Source organism: Pelmatolapia mariae, linkage group LG18, assembly GCF_036321145.2.
Source record: "Pelmatolapia mariae isolate MD_Pm_ZW linkage group LG18, Pm_UMD_F_2, whole genome shotgun sequence".
In the NCBI taxonomy this organism is placed as follows: domain Eukaryota; kingdom Metazoa; phylum Chordata; class Actinopteri; order Cichliformes; family Cichlidae; genus Pelmatolapia; species Pelmatolapia mariae.
In genome coordinates this window covers 17,213,355-17,236,473 of record NC_086243.1, presented here as the reverse complement: position 1 = coordinate 17,236,473, position 23,119 = coordinate 17,213,355, and the positions used below count along the sequence as shown (strand labels likewise).

Sequence of the window (23,119 nt, the reverse complement as noted above, 5' to 3'; positions counted from 1 at the left end):
AAAGAATTCAGTACTAGAGCTTGACAGGCCAAGCATTTACCTGCTCCAGTTGTTTCTGCACTACACCCTGCTGCTCTGTGACATGTTTGAGCTGCTCAGCATCCTCCTCAGGGAACTCTCTCCCTGCCTTCTTAGCTGTTCTCTGCTTGGCAGACAGGGCTTTCTTCGACTTCCTGTGAGCGCCGATCTTCTCTTCCAGAAACTTCTGCTGCATTTGAAGTAGTTGCTGAGTCTCCTGGAGCCACTCTTCATACTGAGCCCTCTGAGCATTGTCTGAAAGAAGGTGGTAAAAAAAAGAAAGAAGCTCTTTTCTTAGCAATCTTGACAACATAAAAAACAAACATCTTAATATTTCTAGCCTGAAAAGACTATAAAACCCAAAACAGTGAGGCAGCAGGGATTCTGGAAAACTTACTGACAAATCCAGGTCCGAAATTTGGAGGACTTGGTCTTGTTACTTGTGTCAATTTTCCATCCTGAGATAAAAAAAAACATATTAAAAAGAAGGTTATAACAGATAAGAGCATTATACAGTTTAACCCCCCACCCCAACCCCAAAAAACCAAGAAAAAAAAAACCCAAACATTCATGTTACCTGTCCAACAACTTGTGGAGGAAGTGGTGCACTTTCAGGACAAGGTGGTGCTGGACCAGGTGGAAATCTGTGAAACACAGAAGTCATTCCAATCAATTATGTATACTCCCCATATAACCATCTTATTTTCTACTCACTATAGAAAACGCATTCTTGTGGAATTCTTACCTGTTCATGACCATGGGAGGCATTCCCATGTTGTTCTGAACCATGACTTTGTTGATGCCTTTAAGAGCAACCATTTTGGCTTTCATGATGGGGTCAGTGATGGCATCAAAATCTGCAGATTAAAACAATGACTGTCAGAAATAAACACTGCAAAAAACGTGAAGAAAACAACAACAACAAAAAAACACAACAAAACAAATAAAATAATAATAAAAAAATAAAAAAAATCCCTTAAACTTAACTTAAAGTGACACCTATAAGCGGTGCTATAAATTCATTTACCAATGTTGGGGAAGAAGTCGCTGCTTGAGCGCTGTCGTATCATTGCTTGCATCTGCCTCTGCTGCTGTTGCTCCTGCCTCTCCTGGTCCAGGAGGTCCTGCAATAGGAGTGGTTGCTCCTCCAGTAGAAGTGGCCGATGTTGTTGAGAATTCTGGCCCATTGCCTGGTTTAACACCGTCTGCTGGGCCTGGGTGAGACCGCTCTGGTCCACTCCAGATGTTAGTCCAACCTGATGGTCTGGCCCAAAGCCACTCAGGGGAACCTCTCCTGCAGTGACTGTGTCAGGTATTGTTTGACTCATTGTAAGTCCAGAGGTATGTTGAGCATCAGCGACTTGGTTCTGCTGGGCTATGAGGTTACCTCCTTGACTGACAGACTCAACAATTGGGTTTAATGATTGCTCTTCAGGCTGCTGCTTAATGAGTAAACTAGACAGGACTGGGGTGGAGTCAGAGAGCACTCCTTGCTTATCGGAGATTAAGGTATTTCCAGCAGTTTGCTGGTCTACTACATCAGGTGGTTGTTGACAATCTTTGACCTCTGCTTTAATTTCCTGCCTAGGAGCCAGAGCAGCTGAGTCCTTATTTAAAGGGACCTCCAGCTTGACTTCAACTGCAGACTGCTCACCCATAGTCTCTGACTTTGCCAGTACAGATGCTGAACTGGAAGAAGCCTCGGTTACGGTGCTTGCGCTTTTGTTGATATCTGTGGCATCAGTATTGTCATCCATAGGATCACTGAGATCCAGCTCCTCACTAAACATGTCTTTCTTGATATCATCTAGATCAGGGTCTGTGTAAGCAATGATGTCAAATTTCCCAGATGTCAGGAAGTCATCAAGGTGTAGGTCATTGGTCTCTAAATCAAGGTCTTTGCCATCTTCAGGATCCAGATTTAAGTTTTCCAAGTCAGCATCTACTAGATCTTTTACCTCCACGTCCTCTAGATCTTTGACTGCAGATTCTTCTGTATCCAGTTTCTCCTCCACAGTTTCTCTGCTCGTCACCGAGACAGTCTCACTCTGTCCAGCAGGGGGTGCAGACAGGATCATGGAAGCTGACATATTTGGAGTCTCATTTGAGGCAGGCTGGCTCATGGACCTCATCAGAGGAGACTGTTTGAGTGTGCTTCCTGGAATCTGGGTTTGCTGATGAAGATTGTCCATACTGACAGAGAGGTGTAAATGGCCAGTTTGGTTAGCCATAGGGTCCATCATTCTGGGCCCCTGATTTAGGGGGAACCTAGAATCGGGTGCTCCTGGAAAACCTGCAGGCCTTTGGTTCTGGAAGTTGGGATCCAAATTGCTTCCTTGCATGTTGGCAGGAGGGAATGGCATGCGTGGCCTGTTTTCTGCTGCTCTGTGCCGCAGTTCAATAAAAGGCTGGCCCATTATGTTGTGCTGCTGCATTGCCATACCACGAGCTGGGAAGTGCTGGGGCATCCCCATAGGGTTTGCTCCCATGTTTTTCGCCATTTCAGCAGACATGGACCGTCTCATTTGAGGAGGGACATCTTGCATTGGGTGTTGCCCCCTTGGAAAGAAGTCTTGAGACCCATGAGGTCCTAGAGCTCCAGGTGGAAAAGCAAACCTGTGGGGGAGGGATAAGAAAAAAAAACTTATAAAGACATAAAGGGAAGACTTAAATTTGGAAACACAAAAAGTTATTAAAAGAATAACAAAACAAACCTTGGTCCCTGATGTCTCAAATCTCCAGGATGTGGGCCGCGGGGCATTTGACCTTCATTAGGAAAGGCTACACGCTGATCCCCTGGAAAATGTCCAGGAAACCTCATCGGCCCTCTAATAGGTCCTTGTCCAGGATAAGGCGGAGGAGGCCGGGTGAATATTTCCCCTGGTTGAGCAGGACCCTCTTGGGGCCATGGCCGTGGCGTTCCTGGGGTTATGTTGCCAGCAGGCTCCTGAGGGCCCCTCTCCTGTCGGGTGGCACTCCTCTGCTGCTGCTGTTTGATGATCAGTTCTCTAATTCGTTGTCGCTGTAAGTTTGAAAGATTTAAGAGTTTTTAAAATCATTTTTAGCTGTTCAAAGAGTTGATTTGGGTTTTGTTTTGGGTTTTGTTTGGTTTTTTTACATAGCTACTGCACAACAGTATTTTATTTGAGATTTCTTTTAGTTTTCTGTATGTCCATATTTTGTCTGGAACAGTTGTGTTGAAGATAAAGTTTATAAATAGGCCTCTATTTTCAAGAGGACACTGTAAAGTATAAACAAACACATGCTATGATATGTAAATGATTTCATTTGTATTTTTTTTTAAACCTGAAAATGTTCAAAGAAATCATTGACCCTGCCCCAATATACTCATGAATTTAAGAGGAGAAGCAACAATGTAGTTATAAAAATAATCTCATAATTCTTTAAAAATACAGGGAAACATCTCACAGGAAATTAACTTAATCTGTAACATGATTGGTATACAAGAAGAATCCCATAATACTTAGAAGTATAAATGGAGAGGGGTTCAAGAAGAGACTGAAATGTGCATTACACACTTTTTAAAAAAAGATTACATTTTAGTTTCAAAATGTGATATGTTGTCTTTATAGTATTTTTACACAATTTCTGAATATTCTAAATATAGTGACATGTGTAGTTTTCTTGTTGTTCTTACCAATTTGGTACTGGCTATTAATAATATTATTAGACAGTTAACATTAATGTTTAAAACTATAAGATTCAGAATACAACACAAACAGTGTTCACGTACCTGTCTGAGTCTTTCATCGCACTCAGCAAGAGCAACAGTTTGAGCCTCTGACGCTGAAACAGGAATTTGTGGATTGTTGGACAGTTGGACCGGGTCCTGAAGGCCAGCTCCATTGTTACCCACAACTGACTGATCTTTCATTTCCATTTTTTCTGACTGTGGACGAGGGGTCATGGGTGCTTGTTCAAATGGATCATGGACAGGTGTCTGACTCGGTCTTCTTGAGGGTGACTGAGTAAATCCATCGTCTGAAACACTAGGGTGTTTTGGTGTTTGTAAGTCTGGGTGAGGGAAGGGCTCTTGAAGTCTGCCTTGGGGTGGGGAGAAAGGATCCTGGCTTCCCATTGGTCCTTGTCTTGGCCCTTGTCTGGTAAGCCCATCAGGACCAGGCCTCGGGGTGCCTGGAGGATGGCTGTAAGGATCATTCAGCATTGGTCTTGGGACTCCAGGCTGGGGAAACATGTCACTACTCCCTGGCCTTGGTGTCCCGGGTGTACTGGTAAATGGCTCCATTGACCCCCTCAGGCTGCCTGGTGACTTAGAAAACCTTTCCCCCACAGATGGCCGAGGAGTACCTGGTGGCTGAGCATAAGGGTCCATTGAGTGGGAAGGCGACATCCTCTGTCCAGGGTGAGACTGATGAGAAAACTGGTTCATTCCACTAGGACGAGGTGTAGCTGGAGCCTGCAAGTAGGGATCTGAGGATGGGCTGGGGGTGTTTGGTGGTTGACCATAGTTGTCATGGGGACGTGGGGTGCCAGGGGGTCGAGCATAGGGCTCAAAAAACGGTCGAGGTTGAGCACCTGCCTCATTGATGGATCGGTGGTTAGCTCCAGGCTGAGAGAAAGGGTCAGCAGCTTGCTTGCTAGGACCAGAAGGCTGGGCAAAAGGGTCATATGTAAAGTGGTCAGGTCTTGGAGTGGAAGGTGCATGTGCATAAGGATTTCTTGACATTTGAGTAATTGGTCCTGGCTGAGCAAAGGAGTGCCCCTGTGGGTGATGCTGGCCCATCCTGGGAGGACTGGTAAAGTTGTCATTCGCTGACGGTCTTGGGGTGTGTGGAGGCTGTGCATAGGGGTCAGTTTGCTGATTCTGGGAGTATCTGTCAGTAGGATGTGGGCCTGGTCGGTTGAAGTGATCCTGAGCCTGAGGAGGGGGCATAGGTGTTTTAAATAGAGGGACAGAGCCAGACTCATTGCTTCCAGGTATCGGCGTGAGTAAAGGTCTTGAATAAGGGTCAGACAATATCATCCTGTTCTGGGTCATGCGCTGATAGGCATCATTTCTTATCATTGGCCTTGAGTATGGGTCTCTGCCAGGAGAACCCATTGGAGGCCTTCCTTGAGCAGCTTGACTGCCTCTGGGGGGACCCATGGGCTTCAGAAAAGGGTCAACTTCACCAGTGGGTCTTGGGGTGTCAGGAGGTTTGGCGTAAGGATCACTGGTCATTGATGTAGGAGAGCCAAAAGATTCATGAGCAGGAGAGGGCCTCCCTCTGTCCTGCTGCTCCATCAAGGAGGTGGGTGATTTACCAGATTCCATGGGCATTCTTCGACATGCATTTGGTCCGAGAGTTGGAGGTCTTGGGGTCCCAACCATCTTGGCATATGGATCCCATGGAGATGATGGTCTGGAACCAGAGGAACCTGGTGAGAAAACTTGTGGAGACTGAGGTTGGGAGGAAGGCCCAGAGGGAGGGGGAGGAGGGGGTCGCAAGAACACATCCTCTGAAGGACCTGAAGTGGGTGTCCCTGATAGCGTCCTGGAAAAGCTCTCTTTCGGGTTGACCTGCTGCATAGGGGACATGCTGCCATTACTGGGCTGGGAGGCTGGGCTTTGGTTACCACTGTTGTTGGCGTCTCCCTCTGACTGACTAGTTTGCTGTTGTTGTTGTTGTTGCTGTTGTTGTTGAAGTTGTTCATTCTTTACTTGCTCCAGTTTCTGAGTGGCTTCAATTTTGGCTTGCTGTTTGCTTTTCTGCCTCATTTGCTGTTGAAGGACAGAGTGAAAAGCTGCATTAGATGACAAAAGGGGTGCATAAATTATCAGTCTCATGCCAAAAAAGAGCTGGACCTACTAGCCACCAATGTCATCAGGGTTAATGTGGAGGATAGTGTAGTTCTTTAGGGGGTGTTTTACTAAACCACCACTTCTTAGCTGTCTTAATATAAAGTGGACCTGCCGCTGCATTCGACTGACTGACTTCATTGCATACACTCTTACCTGTCTAAACTTCCACTCTTGTTCATGCTCTGACTCTTTTGGTTTCAAAGGGTCTTTAAACAGGAGATCTGTGTCTAGTGGTATGTTGGGATCAAACACCTCAGGGGGCTGTTGCTGTGGATGGTGCCTCTTCACGGTCTCATTCGACATCTGGACTTTGTTGATGCGCAGGGCTGCTCGGTTATCTCTTGCCTTTTGCTAAACAGCAAATCAATCACAATTGAAAAACAAAACAAAAACAGATTAGAGAGATTTAATAAATACAAGATTATAGAAAAAAATAAAGGTTATCCATGTAGCCCCCACTTACACTATTACAAACATTAGTACGCAATACTGAATTATAATTATTTCATAGCAGTAAAAATAATATTTTTATGATATGCAGGCATTTGTTTTGGATGGGATTGCCATGCTTAATCCTTTGGTTGCATAGCCTTTACATATTGTGCATGAAGCATGATGAAGGTCAACTTCTTATTGTTAAATTAGGTATCTCAATAGTTCATAACCAGGATGATGTATCACAATAGCGGTTTTAAAACAAGATTGCAAATAAAAAATACTGGCAGCCGCCTGTGCTACCCTCTCAGCCTCCTAATAGATGCACCTATGTCATAAATATGAAAAGCCTACATGATTTTCAGAAAGGTTGACCTCTGACCATGAGGTCGAGGTCACTGAGATTGAAACTAGTCTAAGACGTATGTAGTAGAAAATCCTACGTCACCTCATTCTTGAGTTATTGTGTTCACAAAATTTTCAGAAAATTTTAGCTCTGACCTTGACCTGAAGGTTGAGATTACTAAGATTCAAACTCAATTTTTAGTAGATGCATCTATGTATGGTATCAACTTGAAAATCATGCGTTGCTCCATTCTCGAGTTAGCATATTTAACACAGTCAACAATATCCCATCAGCCTTTTACAGATAAGGGGTAAGTGTTAAAAAAACAAAACAAAACAACAACAACCAAAAATCTAAACTCGCCAAGCAGAGACTGGGTCTTTAAAAGGGGCCTCTACCAGGTAAAATGGCTTCTAGTAAACTTAATTACAGAGGCAATAGGGAGCTTTAATTCTGAGCAAGACTTCCGCTGTTAATTAGTTCATCAGAGAATGGCTGCATTTCAAACTGGTTTGGCAAAAGGCAACCGGCCAGATACACGAGTGTGCCTTTTGCATACTAGTAAGTCTGTGCAGCTACTTTGGTGTCCTGCATTGTACCGTCTTTGATTTAATTGAAACTAAATGGGATAATTGAATCATTGATCTTACCACATATGGGGCCCTGTCTTGTGAGCTAGCTTTCCTCCAAAGTTTTGCAATTTGCTTCACTCTTGTAGACCAGTCTAGGAAGAATAATGGAGAAAGTTGTCAAGTCAGCAGCTCTCAAAGAGCATACAAGGTATGGTTTGTACTGTATGAGGTAATGCAGTCAGTATAAAAACAATAACCAGAAATGAGCAGAAATAAAAGGAATGACAATGTAAACTGGACCATAAAAACATAAACAGGAGAGAAAATGCCTTCAAGCTTTAGAGCTATATACCAACCTGGGTATTCTTCTTTAAGGTTGGGGAAATTGATATTAGTATATAGCACAGGAGCAACGGTGGCTAGTTCTCCAAGTGTCTCCTCCTTTTCCCACTTGAGTGTACTCCTTTGGGCATTTGACATGGCTTCAGTGTCCCCCTCGGGCAAAGAACCAGGGGGTGTAGGGCCAGGGCCATGGGCAGGGGTGGGCCATGGACCAACTGCCTCTCTAGGCATCTGATTAAACTTTCTTTCCCTGTAACACAAAGAACAGAAGCTCCAAAGTTATACTTTGCTGATTTTGCTGAGTGAAGAAAAAGAAATGCATTAACAGTTAAAAGGGAAGCATGACTTTACCTCGGATTGTCAGTGAAAGGCATACGGTTGAGGGGAGAGAAATTTTCTGGGATGCAGGGCCCTGCTCCATGATTTGTAGGGAAGCGTTGGTTTGGTCCCATCATACCATTAATCATTGGCATTCTTGGAAACATGGGATTCCCTGAACACAAGATTTGCGAGGTGAAGTAGATGCAGATTTTAAAAACATTTTATAATATTTTTATTTGATCAGGGCAAAATGACTAATGATGTACCTGCATTGGGGTGAGGCATGCTAGTGCCAGGTGTGGCAGGGAGGGGCCCTGGACCCTGGGGGTGAGGCACCTGTGGTGGTGGTTGGCTCGTGCTGGGGCTCAGGACTGCTGTGAAGAGATCCTCCACATCCTTTCCTTCCAGCTCTGAAAAAGTTTGACAGCTCAGTGTCAGCGTACATGTGTATGAAATGTAGTAACGTACAATGTCAGAGAACAATCCATTACTGCTTTTAAAGGAACCAGAACATTTATTACACTAATCTTTATAACATTATATTGGTCAAATTGGTTACAACACTTCATCATGAGTTTAGAGGTCAGTTAAGCTAGGTGGGAAATAACTGGACCAAACTTAAGTTTTCACAAGAAGGATAAAAATTACAAACCTGGAATTTTGTAAAGTTTGCTGAGAATTGACTCTGAAAAAAGAAAGAATCAACAAAAACAGATTATTATTCATTTTGAAGTTCCAAAGCAAAGGGCCTTAAAGTTGCAAAGCAAATTTCTACTAAAAGCCAGAAGAAGAAGACGGGCCTAATGCACAGAAACTTTCCACAGAACTAACTTTGATCCTTTGTTCTCTGCACTCCCAATGTACTAAAATGCCCGATAAATATTGGATAAATAGTTAGCTGACGGTTACAACAACGTTTCAGCTGTTTTACTTCACTTTTGTTGGAAACTGTGCGACCCAAAATCAAGAACAAAATGTTAACCTTGGCCTCCCCATTGGAGCTCTTCATTTCAAGTTCACACAGGATGTCTTGTTTTCCTAAATCCCTAACAATGCCTGGACTTCGTCATCGCTGCCTGTATCACAGAATTTCTTGCGTGTTGTTAAACTGAATCACAATGAACTAAAACCAAAAGCAACAACCAACAATGGTTCTTAATCCCTGTGGGAAGTTCCTGTGTTAGAACTGTGGCTAAACATGGCGCCTGGTCTCCCACACTGACCATCAGTAACCATTTTGTCCAGCTCTGGGCTGAGAATGCCGTCCAGGGGTTCCTCTGAGAGGGTTCGAGGTGTTCTCCGGCCTGCCTGAGACTGGGGCGCCACTGGGGAACTGTCTGCCAGGGGGCCAATGTCCAGACCAGCTGTGGAAACACACAGTCAATGCAAAAACAAATCATAACACAGACACATGTGCACACATACACAGCAACCAACAAAATACTGAGCAAGAACGAGATCAGAAATATAGAACTGAAGTGAGAACATGTTTATTGTCATAACAGCCTGTGGAATACAACCAAGACCAAAGACTATATGATTACAGCTCCTTGGGGTTCCTGTATTGTTTTAAAGGAATGTTTTAGGATATGTGAAAGTTCAGACAGGTCAGACTAATTCTGATTAAAGGTACACAAAGTCTGAAGGAAAATACTGTTCTAACCCCTACATTAGCCTTCCATTTAAGACATTTCTTTTTAAAAGAAAGCCATGGAGCTTCTTTTGAAACATTTCTTTCAATGTGAATTACATAAGAATTTATCAAAGCACGACTACCAACATAACACACTCCTCTCCAACTAATGTCTGACACTTTAAATTATTTCAATAATTTCTTCTACACAAAACTAAATACCAATACAAGGATGGTTGCAAACATTGGTTGGCAACAGCAGTACAAAAACGAAATTATATAAGCCCTTAGAATATTTCAGACAAATAAAGTATTTCTTTTTCTTCTTCCAAAGAATGAAGGACATGAACTGCAGATACTTTCTGCCATAAAGCCACAAGAATGAGAACTGAGGATTTCACCTTCTTCAGGAATTGGAAGGACATTTGCCAAGGCCTCTTGTTCTAAACTGCTCATTTCTTGAATACTAGGATGTCCTTGCCAATTTGTTTCTCTGCTATCTTGGAGACATTTTCGATTAGGCAGATAAGAACTTGCGTTAGGATATAGGAGATTCACACACAAAGACCCACACACCCTAGGCGTTTGAGTGAATACCGTGCACGGTGTTAGGTAAGCACTAAGCAGTTCATGAGTGTTAAAACAATCTGAAATGGTTGAGAAAAGGTTGGTGTGAAGCAGCTTGTATACATGCACACTTAAATAGAGACACAGAGACACTGTAAAAGGGGGAGAATGCACTAAAGCAAGGGATTAGTAGGCCAGAGCACCCTTACCAAAAGGAGGAGGTGAGCTGTCAACCTGGAAGGGGCAAAAATCAAGACCTACAAGAACCCAAAACCAGATCAAATGAGTGGGTGGAAAAAAAAATAGTGAAGACAGCATAAGCACAACACACTTTAGATGATGCAAACAAAAAAGAAAACAAAAAAGGTGAACAAACAAAAAAATATTGTGATATTAAAAAATTATTAACGTGGTGAAAGCAAAAGATTGTTTCTGTTTGGGGAAATTTCTAATTGAGGAGTGAAACTATTTTATATACCCACGGCTAGGTGACTATTAATAAGATCTTGCCACTGTGACTGCCTGTGAGATACATAACGCACCAGAGTCATTGCTTGGCTTTCCGAGCATTCCCAAGATGTCTGCATCAGTGTTCAGAACATCAGATAGATCAACTAATGGTTCCTCAGACGTCTCTGTAGATGCGGGGAAAAAAAGGAACAAAAGAACAAAAAAAGGAAGAAAACCAAACTGTCACAAATCATAATTGATGATGATGAACGGACATGAATGAGAGTTGGAACCATCTGTTTGGATGCCTCATGTAGAATTTGCTGTTAAAAATAAACATTAAAAAAATGTCACAAATAAAAAAATAAATAAAACCCCAAATGTACCATATCAGATGTATCTTTCCGAAGAATGTATACTAAAGAATAAAGTTTAATTATATGAACTGTAAGGTTTTCTATTTCATGGATTTCGTCAGTGAAGGCCTTGACTGATGTGAGTCATTCGACTTCTAGCTTTTTGTCTCATAATATAGTCTCTTCTAATAATTCTCTATTTTTTTCCTTAAAAAGTTGGATTAAAAGTGTAATAAATAAATAAATCACCATTTTTTAAAGTCACAGTTGTCAAGGTTCCAGTGTTTTATTTTACTGAACTGTTAAAACTGCTGATTTTCTTTCTTTTAAATGAGGCACACCAGATTCTGAATGGCAAAAAAAATCTGCAACCCTCTCAGGAATCCAGTATTCATTACTGTCACTTCCCAAGTCATCACGATGCCTTTAAACACAATGACAGCCTATTAAGCAAACTAACCCTAGTTTATGACAAATTTGTCAAATCAAACAGTAATTTTGTAATAAAAATCAAATATTTCTCTCTAAGAGCCAGGTAATTACTAAATGTGAAGAACTTCATAGACGCGTGTTTTGTTTGATTCGTGACAACATAAGAAGCTACCAAATGTCCAGATATGTGGACAGAGTGTATCAAGTTTGGGTATTTAAACAGGCTGGAACAAGACTGAAAATTGAATCAGCAATCATACCACATCCCTGTTCACCTGTCAGTGAAATGGTGGGATTGATTGATTTCAAACACAATCTAAGTCTACTTCTGCTACAGTCATCAGTCTTGGACACATCTATTTGACTGGAGTGCAGGGAGCGGCTAATAATGTAAAGCTGTGGAGCAAGTTACAAACTATCTGCACTGCGCTTTAAATAATAAATTAAACTACTGTTAGAATACTGGCAAGCTTCTAATCTTTAATTTTATGGCAGTTTATTTGCTAAAAACCTTTTCTATTTGGACTCAGTCCTGACAACACATTGCTATTATTCAGGATATTACACTTCTGTTTCTGGCTGTGCCATCCTTGAGGTCAGTATAAAGGGCATTTACGATTTTTTGAAAAATTTAGAGAAAGATCAAGAGAGCAAGACACACACAGTGAGTGTAGCAAGACAGAGCGAGCTTGCAAAGAGAACAGAAACTGAAAGTTCGCTGTATTTACTTCTTTACTTTACTTTTGGAATTTAAGTATTCTTTAATTAGTTTAGCTTTAGTTGGAGAAGCAGTCGAGGGTCTGAATGCTAATTATCAGAGATTAACCTTCAGCATTTTGGTCATGTATGAATGGGGAATATGCAATTTGAACATGTGTTCAGTAAACATGTTTCAAACCCATTCAGTTCTGCATGAAGCGGTTAATACTCTCATTGGGGCCAAGTAAGGACAAGGGAGACAAAATTCATTAAAACTTCATGCAACATGGACTATATGCTGTTTTACCCTTTGCCAAACACCTGCATTGTTTCTTTAAAAGCACTGGCCAAGTTCAGAGCATGCTCTGTCTTTGGTCATATCAAATATTTAGTGCAGTACAATGCTTTGAATCAGTGAATCATTACATCTCTCGCTGTGGAGAACCAAAGTAATGTATATACATACGTGCTGCTGCTGGTCTGGGGGGAATGGATGTTGTTGATGCGCTAAGCAGAGGGTCTGATGAGGGATCCAGAAAACTGCTAGTGGGATGCTTCCTCTCCACTTGGCTTTGTCCGTCTTCCAGTAATCCTGATTCGACCCCCTGTTGCCTGCTCTGCTTGCTTTTGTCTAGCAGGTCCTTTCCAAAGAAAGCCTCCTGAACATGAAAACACAGGACACCAGCCAGTGTCACCTAATTTTTCTTGACATCATTCTTAGAAAACCATCCGCATCCATTTAAACCCCATGTGAACTTAAGTGAAACAGAAAAGCTTTGAAACTAACAGCGAGGTTACTGTTGGCCTCACCTTATCGGGCCAACCTCCCCCAACCACTTACACCCATAAGTCATCTGCTGTCCTGCTGCACTGAGAAACTAAAAGCCCAACCTGGTGCTGTCTTAATAACTAATGAAATAAGCTTCACTGTGTTAGACCTTTAGGTTAGACTCAATATCCCCCGTCACCCCTGTACCATGGTGGGATAAAGAGCAGCACTGACAGCTGCCGGTGGCTTAATGCATCACATATCCATGTTTTAGCCAACACAAGGTGACAGACAGATACTAACTGGGGACACAGAGCCTTGGAGTTACATCCATGTTAAGCTTTTGTGTGTCAATTCACAACTAAGATAGGAGCCGTTTAAAGGGTATGATCAAAAACGCCGTCCTCTAATATGAGTATCTTTAGGCTTTTCCCCTTTAAATAAAAATAATAAAAAAGGCTCACAGAAGGAGCACTAAGCACAATAGTTCTGCATCTGGTTTCAAGGCATTGTACTTGGATGCACTTGAAATCCCAACCTTCCCAAGGGTGAGATAAAACACATTTAACAGCCATTTCATGACGTGATCAGACAATCTGCACAGGAGAGGAACGTTTGCACAATAATAAACTATATCTATATATCTATACATATATCTATATATCTATATATATCTATATATATATATATATATATATATATACACATTTTTTTTAAACTTAATATCCATTTCCAAAATTAAAAAAAGAACAAAAAATAGAATCAAGAATTAAATCTATAAAATAAATTCCTCCATGATAGATATACTCCACAAGGTTAGCGTGATATAGAAATGTAACAATATATTCAAATTCTGTATATACAAGCAAAAAGTGATGGACGCTATCATGGACGACAGACCTGCAGGTAGGTTGGAAATGCCTCCTCCAGTTTTGTCTTCTTCTTTCGATATCGTTTCTTTATTTTTTCTGGAACTTCCGGTCCGGGGGGCGTCTCATCAACAGGAGTATCCGGCAGTGCCTCTGGCCAGCCTGTAATAAACAGAAAAAAGTATAGCCACTCTCTTCTAGTTCTACAGTTATCTCTTATTTTGAAATACAGATTCACATACAATTCTGGTGCACAAACCTTCATCTTTTCCAATGAGATTCTCCGATACAGAGCCAGAAGAATCCTTTCTGCAGAGGGATCGTTTAGCCTTGCCCGGACCTTGGCCTGGACGGCTTCTTTGACGGACCATGAACCCACCAATGCCTTTTAAGAAGTTATAAGAAATATATTTATAATACATATAAACATTTTATTTGCAGTTATAAAGGTTACTCAATTTTCAATATTTTAAATATACACTGTCCATTGTATTCAGCTTTCGGCAGAGAGGCCGTGAGATGGCAGTGCTTCGCTACAGCGTCGGCCATGTACTGCACCATTTTACGCTTCAGAGGAGCTGTCTCCTTCAATCAGGTGCCCTACCCGGCCGGTACGGTTTCCTCTTCCTCTTCTTGCCGCCGTCGGCCCCCTTGGAGTCATCTTCTGCTGGCTCTCGCTCCAGGCTTGAGTCAGACTTTGCCTCACAATCTAGGAGCTCCGCCTCTGTGAGAGAGAGACAGAGCGCCCAATGATGGTGAGTGACAGCCTTGCAGCAGAAAACATCCCAGCCAGGCCCCTCAGCACAGTGCCAGGGTCAATTCTTTGTGAACTCCACTTAGTGGCAGAATATTAGCCGGATTGAAATTAAGTTCACCAGTCCCATTAATCAGGACGGCAATTTCCAGTGAGGCCCCACCTTCTCTTTTTGTATTCTCATTCCTAAAACATTTTATTAACTCTGAGTAAGAGGGAGAATTTCAATACATGTAAGTAAATATTACGCTAATTCTTTTACTATTAACTCAGGGAAAAGCTATGCTTTTTGGCTAAATTTTAGTTTGGCGTCCAGTGACACCCTGCTTTGAATATCCCATCTGCAATTATTCATCTTTTATCCATCTACAGTTCCCTATACCTTTACTCATTAATCACATCTAGCTAGTTCTCGGCTCATGTTATAGCAGCCTTCACATCAAAATACAATATGTCATGTTGCTAGGCAACATGGCATGCAGCGATTGCAATTTTACACTGGGGTTAAAATGATATCTTTGGCTTTTCTAGGCATTACTGCTAATATTTTTTTTCTTTTATCCTACACAACCAAAAATATACAAAACACTAGCCGGCTGCTACATATTTACACATATGTAAGTAGATAAATGCAGAAAATGTGAAAACAGGGTTAAAACCTTGGATAATCATCTGAAAATAAAGATGCTTCTGTGAAGACATGTACCTCTGTTGTCCTCGATGTCTTCATCACGAGAGTGCTCTGAGAGGGGGTCGACTGGAGCCTGAAGCACTGCCACGCTGTTCTGGTTAATGATCTTCAACTTCAGTTTTGGTTTGGGCTTCCTACGCCGTGACGCTGTAGCAGATAAGCTCTGGAGTTGGCAAAGTCCTGACTCTGTCAAACAAACACCATCCTGGGTGTAGGTCCTTGACAGATCTGAAACGACCAAAAAATGTTTGTGTGTAGTCAATAAACTGAGGTTGTGCGCTAAAAAAAACAAACAAACAAACAAAAAAACCCAAGTTGATCGTTTGTTTTCTGTTGTTCTTTTGTGACCTTACCAATTTCTTTAGCCTTTGTGACAATATGTGTTACTGGTAGTGGCTCAGTGGTGTCTCTAATCTTGGTCACAACTGTAGGAAACACAACATAGCCGCCATTAAAACAAACAAATGTCACAATTAGGGTGTGTTGATTTTCTCTTTTTGTTGAAACAACAAAATATGTTTAGCAAAGTTATGGTGCTCCCACCTTTAGTGGTCTTGAAAGTTCGGCACATTGTACAGTCAAAGCTGCTGTCTGCAGCTTTTTCTATGTCTTCCTCTGAGTGGAGACTTTGACATGACGCATGAAACCATCTGCGTACACAAAAAAAAGTCTTGATAAGAACCAGTTATATTTGGAAAATTGGTTGAGAATGATCCTCTAGAGCTGATAGGTTCGTAGAAAAACTACACACCTGTCACACTGGCGGCACTGCACGATGATTGTGCCTTCGCTGTAGTCCACCAAGCAAACTGGGCATGTTGAAAGGCTGGCACAGGGAGCACACAGGGTATAATTATTCTGCCACTCACACCTTAGGCCTGGGGTGGTGGCACCGCACTGCGTACAGGACACACACCTGCAGGAGACAGGAAGGACGGAGGTAATTTAACCCAGGTTACTTGAAAAAGGATAACACAGTTTTATCTGTGCTGCAAAATCCCTTCTCCTCCCTACATTGTCTTCATGATGCTAATGTGAAAATATTTTCTTTGTTTCCATCCCAGTCCATAAACACTTGTTGTTTCTTTGTGTATCTGATAACGTACACCATTTTTAAACAGACTTAAGCAAGTAAGCATTACAAGGCAAACAGGAAAGGGTAAAACATGGTAAATTGCCTGCGCTGCTTGCAACAATAAACATGTTCAGTCATTTTCAGTAATTACCACATTAAAGTTTAGTTTTAATTTAAATTACTGCCTGTCTGAAGCAAATTTTGGTGTAATGATCATAAAGCTACTCACCACTTGCACTTCCAGCTGTCCTTGGGAACATTTTGCAGTGGAGGGTCCAGGCAGTATGTGTGGTAGCTAATGTCACAGTCGTCACATAGCAGCAAGCGGCCAGGATCTGTGGCCTGACCACAGGCCTCACATACGGTACACTCCAGACAGCGCCAGCCTTTGCTTAGCACCACCTTGGTGATCTACGGGGAAATGACAAGGGGACAGTTTCATGTAGTTCAGTTTGCCAAATGCCATTTCTAATGTACAAACTCAATAGCGACATACTATACCTTAATGCCGACACAGAATGGATGGTAGCACTGCCCACACTGAGCACAGGCCAGAAGACGGCCCTCTGCACCAAGACCAAAACTCCCACACACCACGCACATGTCCTGAAAAGGAAGAAAGACACTGAGTTTCCCAACTTCCCAAAGCAAGGGTTAGAAAAACCCCTAACACACTACCACTTAAAACAAAACAAATGAAATCAAATAAAATCCGCAGCTGCTTAACTTCATTTTTTGCAGAATAGGAATTCCTGCCTATTGTCAAACATTTTGTCAAGTCTGCTTGTCACATACAAAGGTATTTAAATTTAAAAAAACAAAACTTTTGTAAGAGACTGGCATGTTGATGTGCTGGTCCTTAGCAGAGCTACATGTTGTAGCTGTCTACTGTCACCAGGGGGCAGCGTCAAAATATGTGGAACAACCCATAATTTGGGCTGTTCTTGTTATTGTTTGTGCAGTTGTCCTTCCTTTAGCTTAGCTACTGCAGTGCAGAACAAAGATGTGACAATATACATATACAATAACATACTTTTCTAAAGTGAAATGAAACTCCATTTTTTTTTAAAAAAGAAAGAAAACTGCCTACTGCAGCCATTTTGGGGTGGGGTGGTTCAGAAGGTAGAAAAAGTTATCTGCTAATTGGAAGGTGGGCGGGTTGAGCCCTGGCTGCTCCAGTCTGCATGCCAAATACCCTTGGGCAAGATACTGGACCCCAAGTTGCTCTGCGATGTGTTCACTGGGCTATGAATGAGTATGAATGTTAGCTAGAATGCACTTAAATGTAGAAAAAAAGTGCTTGTGTGAATGGGTGAATGAGAAATGTTGTATAAAGTGCTTTGAGTGTAAAGTAGAAAAGCGCTATATAAATACCAGGCCATTTACCATTTTCTAAGCTTGTCATTCACACTTTATCATATTTATTTTTCCATTTTTTTCCACACCTCTCTCTTTTGTCAGAGGACTGCAAGCACGAATGACAGTACTGATTGCATTAAGCGTAAATAGCTGCGCTGATAAGCAGCACCTCAGCGGTCTTCTTAAAATTCTCTAAAAATTAATGTACTATAATACAAACCCTATAGTTTCTGCTTACTTCAAAGTCTTGATTAATATTTTGCAGAGACTGTCAGCAATCACTCATATTTTACAGAGAAAAACATCCGCACACAGATATGATTTGAGGTAGAGAAAGTAAGAAATAATCAAATTTCAGTGTGATCCTGTGTTATATAATTGACTGCGTCTCCTGCAGGCAGTATCTCCACAGGAATTAATGATCTCCAGTGGGAAAAATCTTTTTAAGCACAGACTGAATTGCAACCCATGAATTTTTGCACGTTGAAGGTCTGAAATTCAAAATGAACCATGTCTGAACACTTATGTGTAAACATAAAGAAAAAACACACCTGTTTTAGCGTAAAACTATCATTGCTGGAAAATATGACCACTGTGTTATGCATTGCATTCTCCTCTTCCTCCTTGATTGGGTATGGGTTTTCTATTGTGGTGACCTGCATATAAGGAGAAAAAAAACCCCCACAAAATAAACAAAGTGTGACAAACAAAGATAACGCTGCTTGGAATATTTCATTAGGGTCTATAGCTGAAGGGAAAACTAACACCAATTTTAATGTAGTGCAATATCTGAAACGGAAACAGCACATACCCCAGGGTTGATGCTGGGACTCACTCCATTTTTCCCTCTGGCCCTGCCACGTCCTGCTCTACCTGACAGACCAGCCCCTCTTGGCCGCCTCCTCCCGGGAAAGCCTGAGCCTCGCCCCTGTAGATAAAGAGACCAAAAATATAAGCTCTGATAATGACTACATCACATTTTACAAACTAAAGCAGGCAGACAAAAGCGCCAAAGTTGGTTTTATGCTTGCATACGCAATTGATCAGTAGCCAGAGATTTAAAGGTTTCTTTTACCCTCTGATATATTATTTGAATCTTTTTTTTTTTACTGCCCAGAGAGGTAAAGATGGATGAAAGCTGCTACTGAAAGTACAGCCCGCACGATGAGTAATTTACCTATTGCAGTCTGTTAGTAATACTTGGCTTTAATGTGTTTTTTAAAAGAACTGTCAGCTTGTTTTAAGGGTCAAAACTACATTTCAGAAATATGTAACATTTGATCATCACGTAAGTGTTCGATATGATAGAAAAAAAATCAACCTGGTTCTTGACATTTTGATAATTCATGGAAATGACTGTTATTTCAGAGGTACACTTCAATTTCTGCCAGACAACCAGCATGTGAGAAAGTGAAAGAGGCCTCTGAACTGCTGTTACAGCAATACTGAGTTCCACTCTGCCTTTTGCACCTTTCTGACAGCAGGTCTCTAGCTAATCACGAATGACTGACTTATGTTTAACTGAACTTCTCAGTCCCTGCCCTTAAAATCCCACAGTTGGCCCTGATCCCAAACTCAGGTCCCGCCTATTCAATATTCCTCCTAATAGGCGCACTGTATGATGGTATTTAACCTGAGTTATACCCCCTACCATAGAGTACAAATTAACCCTTACCCAGTATTGCCAAGAGTAATGGCTGTCACCATGGCAACAAACTGGCTTAGACTTCTCACAGAGTCAAAATCTGAGAGGAAAAATGTACTTTAATAAATACAGCTACTTGAATGGGTTTAAGTACAACACAGAGAACAAATTAGTGCATTGCGGACAAAGAGGAAATGGAACACTCAATGCAAGGATCAGCCAATTATCTGAGCTAATATTCAGCTTTTCGTTCCTCCTCTCTCCCAGATTGTCTATATAGTTATTTTTTTTACCATTTTATTTTATTATCTTGATCTAAAAATGTGTTACTTTGGCTCTCATGTAACTTTGATGTATCTGTAGTGACCGCTTTGTGGTCTCAATGCCCTGCCCACAGCTCCCCGTTTGGTTAAATGTAACACTTACAGCTACTGTGCAACAAGGCAGGTGCAGTGCACCTGGATTCTCATGAGACCATGATCACAATCACAAAAGAATCCATCTTGACTAGTTTTAAGCTTTGTGACTGTAACTGAAGTTTTTTTCCACCAAGTCTTTACCGTTCAAACTGTTGCCCTTTCTCTGTTTGCATAATCTGTGAACCTCTGAGCTTCCGTACTGATATGATTAAAATGGCGATAAAGACTGACACAATTGTACACTTGTGCCTTTAACCCAGCCATGGTGGCAGCAACAGAATGCTTTAGGTTACAAAAATCGAGAGGTGCACGACCAGCCAAAGTGACACCAAAATGGCCGCAAGCGCCAGCGGATGTGACGTCAAGGGGACAAGCGGTGAGCATAAAAGTGCCATTAGGCATAACATAAGAGACTTTTTTTTTTTGATAGCCTGCACAGTTTTCTTAGGTATTCTTTACAAAGATGGCAAAAATTGTCTAATGAAAGTCTAACCACCTAGCCAATAAATGCACACGTACCCTCAGTGCAATTGGTAGCTCTTATTCTGCTCTCTAGCATTGGTGAGCTCAGCATAGCAGCACCCTTTAGCTTACACCTGATTGCCAAGACAGGACCTTCACTATTAGCTGTAGCAGCTTCCTTGGGAAGAAGCTACGATACAAGGTCCTCCACAAGAGTAGCTTGGTCACTGAGCCAGTGGAAATTGGTTAACAGAAACTAAACATCAACATGAGAGCGATAGGTTTGTCTACAAGTAAGTAAGTAAGTAAGACAGCCGATGGCTCTGGAGGATGGAAAGAAAACACCTAAATGAACTGGCGAATAAATGTAAAATACTTTACTGACCCAACTGGGTAAAATCTCTACGTGGGAGCTTTTGAAACTCCTCACTACAGCTGGTTTTTCCTCTTCGCCAAGCACTGTGCCCTACAGTATGTTGCCCTGATGGTTTGAAGTTAGCTTTTGGACTGATGTTGATAAACAGATGGGTTCATCAAGTATTTTTTAGAGGAAAAAAACGAAAACAAACACTTGCTAGATTGCTCTGTGTAAGGTCTGAAATTAACACCAAGAACCAAATGTAGGTAGATTTTCCAAAAACGGTAAAATAATACCTCCAGTCACATAATTAAATGTCACATAATTAAAAAAACAAAAACAAAAAGAACATGCTAAATGTGTCAAACCTTGCTATGTTATAGGGCCCAATGCCCTATAACATTTTTTTAAAAACTGTTTTGAGGTTTCTCTCTCTCTCTCACACACACACACACACATTTTCCACACCTGTATTCTGCAAAGGTCCGCTCCTACTGCATTTCTGATTCTGACATTTATGTCTAACCCTAACCATCAAACCATAATTATCTCTGGGGCACAAGTGCAGCCCTGTTAAATACCGCATATTGCTACAAAGACTGTACTCCCATGATCTATTAATTACAACAAGAATGTCCAGTTTTCCAGTTACATTAAACATGTGTCATTAATAGCTTTAGTGGTACAATACAAAAATACAACCTATTTGTATTACAATAGCATAAATAAGAGGATTTAACAGTTATGCATTGTTGTTATTACTCTAAACTGTTTTAGCCACTGTCTTTATTCTGCAAATGCATATCCATTTCAAATGTTGTTTGTCTTCAGCTTTGAATCCATCTGCATTTGTTTTTTTGTTTTTTCCTCCTTCACCCAGGATTATGCCGCTGCTGGCAAACAAAAAGCCTTGAGTAATGCATTACCTTCACTTTCACCTGCTTAACGGCTTTTTGATGTGTTGCGAGTATCTACCTGAACAAGGTTCAGAACACAGAAAGCAAACTATAGAAGAAATACAGAAGCAATGTAACCAGAGAAAACAAACCAGTAGACACAGCTCCTTTTGTGACCTTAAATTCTTGCGGTGCACCTCTAGTTGGCCTTTTCTGTATTCTCATCGTAAAATTTATTTTCTGTTCTTAAATTCACTGCAGCAATTGAGCCCTTCCAAAATTAACCAGCAAAATAGCATTATAGTCTGTTAACAGTACCCAGCATTTAGAAAATGTTGAGTTATTTGTGTTACATTTTAGGTTTTACAAAATGTTGTGTCCCACATTGTTTATCCTGTGTGTTATTAATTGATGTGTTCAGCTAAGATAATATGGGTCCGTGTACTACACAGCGCTTCTCGCAGTATCAAAAAACATCATTGGGGATACAGTGCTGAGAAGCTACAGTACTGTGCAAAAGTCTTCAGCCACCCCCGTTTCTTTATATTTAACAAGGAAAATGGCCATGACAGAGCCTGCATAATTTTAGACGGCTATGGACACTTACTGGTAAAACAGTGAGTGTCCATAGCCATCTAAAAAATGACTCTCCTGACCTCCTCCAATCATACTGACAATGATCTGAACCAAAAATGTAAAAATTTGGTTTTAATCACCCCATCAGACCTATTGCAGCTTTATAGACTACACTTACAGACTGTTACAGGACTTTCAGTTCAGTTCGTAGGTAACACGGACTATCTCCACCTCTTCTCCCAGTTTCCCTTCCTTATGAATGGTTTGACAGCCATCCTTCCACTGAGATCATTTCTGATGAGACTTGAGTGAACAATATATCGATCAACTGAAGGGCGAGATGGCTTTCACATACTGTTCATGTACTGTAGAAACTTCCTTAGCCTTGTCACTTTTCTTTTGTTTGCCACAAACCAGTTTCCTCAAATGTGCTTTTAAGGGCACACTGCATACAATGTAAGATATGGCAGGATTTTAGCAAAAAGCTCTTTGTGAATCATTTTGTTGGTGCATAAATATGCCTGAAAAACTGTCATCTTTGACAAATACAATTTAAGACACAAGATACAATTTAAATTTATTCTTAGCAGTTGGGAGTTCGCCTTGTAATCGGAAGGTTGCCGGTTCGAGCCCCGGCTTGGACAGTCTCAGTCGTTGTGTCCTTGGGCAAGACACTTCACCCGTTGCCTACTGGTGGTGGTCAGAGGGCCCAGTGGCGCCAGTGTTCGGCAGCCTCGCCTCTGTCAGTGCGCCCCAGGGTGGCTGTGGCTACAATGTAGCTCACCATCACCAGTGTGTGAATGTGTGTGTGAATGGGTGGATGACTGAATGTGTAAAGCGCTTTGGGGTCCTTAGGGACTAGTAAAAGCGCTATACAAATACAGGCCATTTTTACCATTTAGCTAAATTATCTGCTGTGGGCAAACAACACTGGTTCATCCCGTGAACTAGTCCCTTTTTTAAAAACCTGAATGATTCATAGGTCAGTGTTAAGTGGCTTAATAAACAAAAACATATGGAAATGGTCAGGTACAAGCACTAGACTGAAAATAAGTGAAAAAACAGCCAATGTCCAAAGAAAACAAACTATAAGAAAACAAAGATCACAAAGGCTGATGAAAAATTGTTCATGATCACTTAAAAAAAACAAAAAACAATAAAGTCTGGCAAAATATAAAGAAATGAAGAGGCTGCTCGAGATTTTTGAACTGCACATCATGAATTTCGGCTTGGCACCAGAATAGCGGCATG

General features: G+C 41.4%; 1 protein-coding gene across 6 annotated transcripts in view; it reads right to left on the bottom strand.

Moving 5' to 3' along the window:
- Positions 1-23,119, bottom strand: part of LOC134616715 (histone-lysine N-methyltransferase 2C-like) — an 85,461-nt gene that overhangs the window by 14,063 nt on the left and 48,279 nt on the right. For 3 of the 6 annotated variants that reach the window (XM_063461672.1, XM_063461673.1, XM_063461677.1), the window contains 28 exons: positions 18,324-18,440; positions 18,064-18,168; positions 16,655-16,759; positions 16,383-16,564; positions 15,830-15,994; positions 15,622-15,728; positions 15,432-15,503; positions 15,094-15,306; positions 14,238-14,357; positions 13,893-14,018; positions 13,665-13,795; positions 12,462-12,654; positions 10,601-10,693; positions 10,268-10,315; positions 9,082-9,222; positions 8,511-8,543; positions 8,125-8,268; positions 7,889-8,030; positions 7,552-7,787; positions 7,274-7,347; positions 5,996-6,193; positions 3,773-5,761; positions 2,733-3,040; positions 1,046-2,634; positions 764-875; positions 596-662; positions 416-476; positions 41-273 (listed from right to left, as the gene is read on the bottom strand). In XM_063461672.1, coding sequence (XP_063317742.1) covers positions 41-273; positions 416-476; positions 596-662; positions 764-875; positions 1,046-2,634; positions 2,733-3,040; positions 3,773-5,761; positions 5,996-6,193; positions 7,274-7,347; positions 7,552-7,787; positions 7,889-8,030; positions 8,125-8,268; positions 8,511-8,543; positions 9,082-9,222; positions 10,268-10,315; positions 10,601-10,693; positions 12,462-12,654; positions 13,665-13,795; positions 13,893-14,018; positions 14,238-14,357; positions 15,094-15,306; positions 15,432-15,503; positions 15,622-15,728; positions 15,830-15,994; positions 16,383-16,564; positions 16,655-16,759; positions 18,064-18,168; positions 18,324-18,440 — 7,104 coding nt within the window. The remainder of the gene's footprint in view (positions 1-40; positions 274-415; positions 477-595; positions 663-763; positions 876-1,045; positions 2,635-2,732; positions 3,041-3,772; positions 5,762-5,995; positions 6,194-7,273; positions 7,348-7,551; positions 7,788-7,888; positions 8,031-8,124; positions 8,269-8,510; positions 8,544-9,081; positions 9,223-10,267; positions 10,316-10,600; positions 10,694-12,461; positions 12,655-13,664; positions 13,796-13,892; positions 14,019-14,237; positions 14,358-15,093; positions 15,307-15,431; positions 15,504-15,621; positions 15,729-15,829; positions 15,995-16,382; positions 16,565-16,654; positions 16,760-18,063; positions 18,169-18,323; positions 18,441-23,119) is intronic. The other 3 variants (XM_063461675.1, XM_063461674.1, XM_063461676.1) reach the window with 3 other exon arrangements.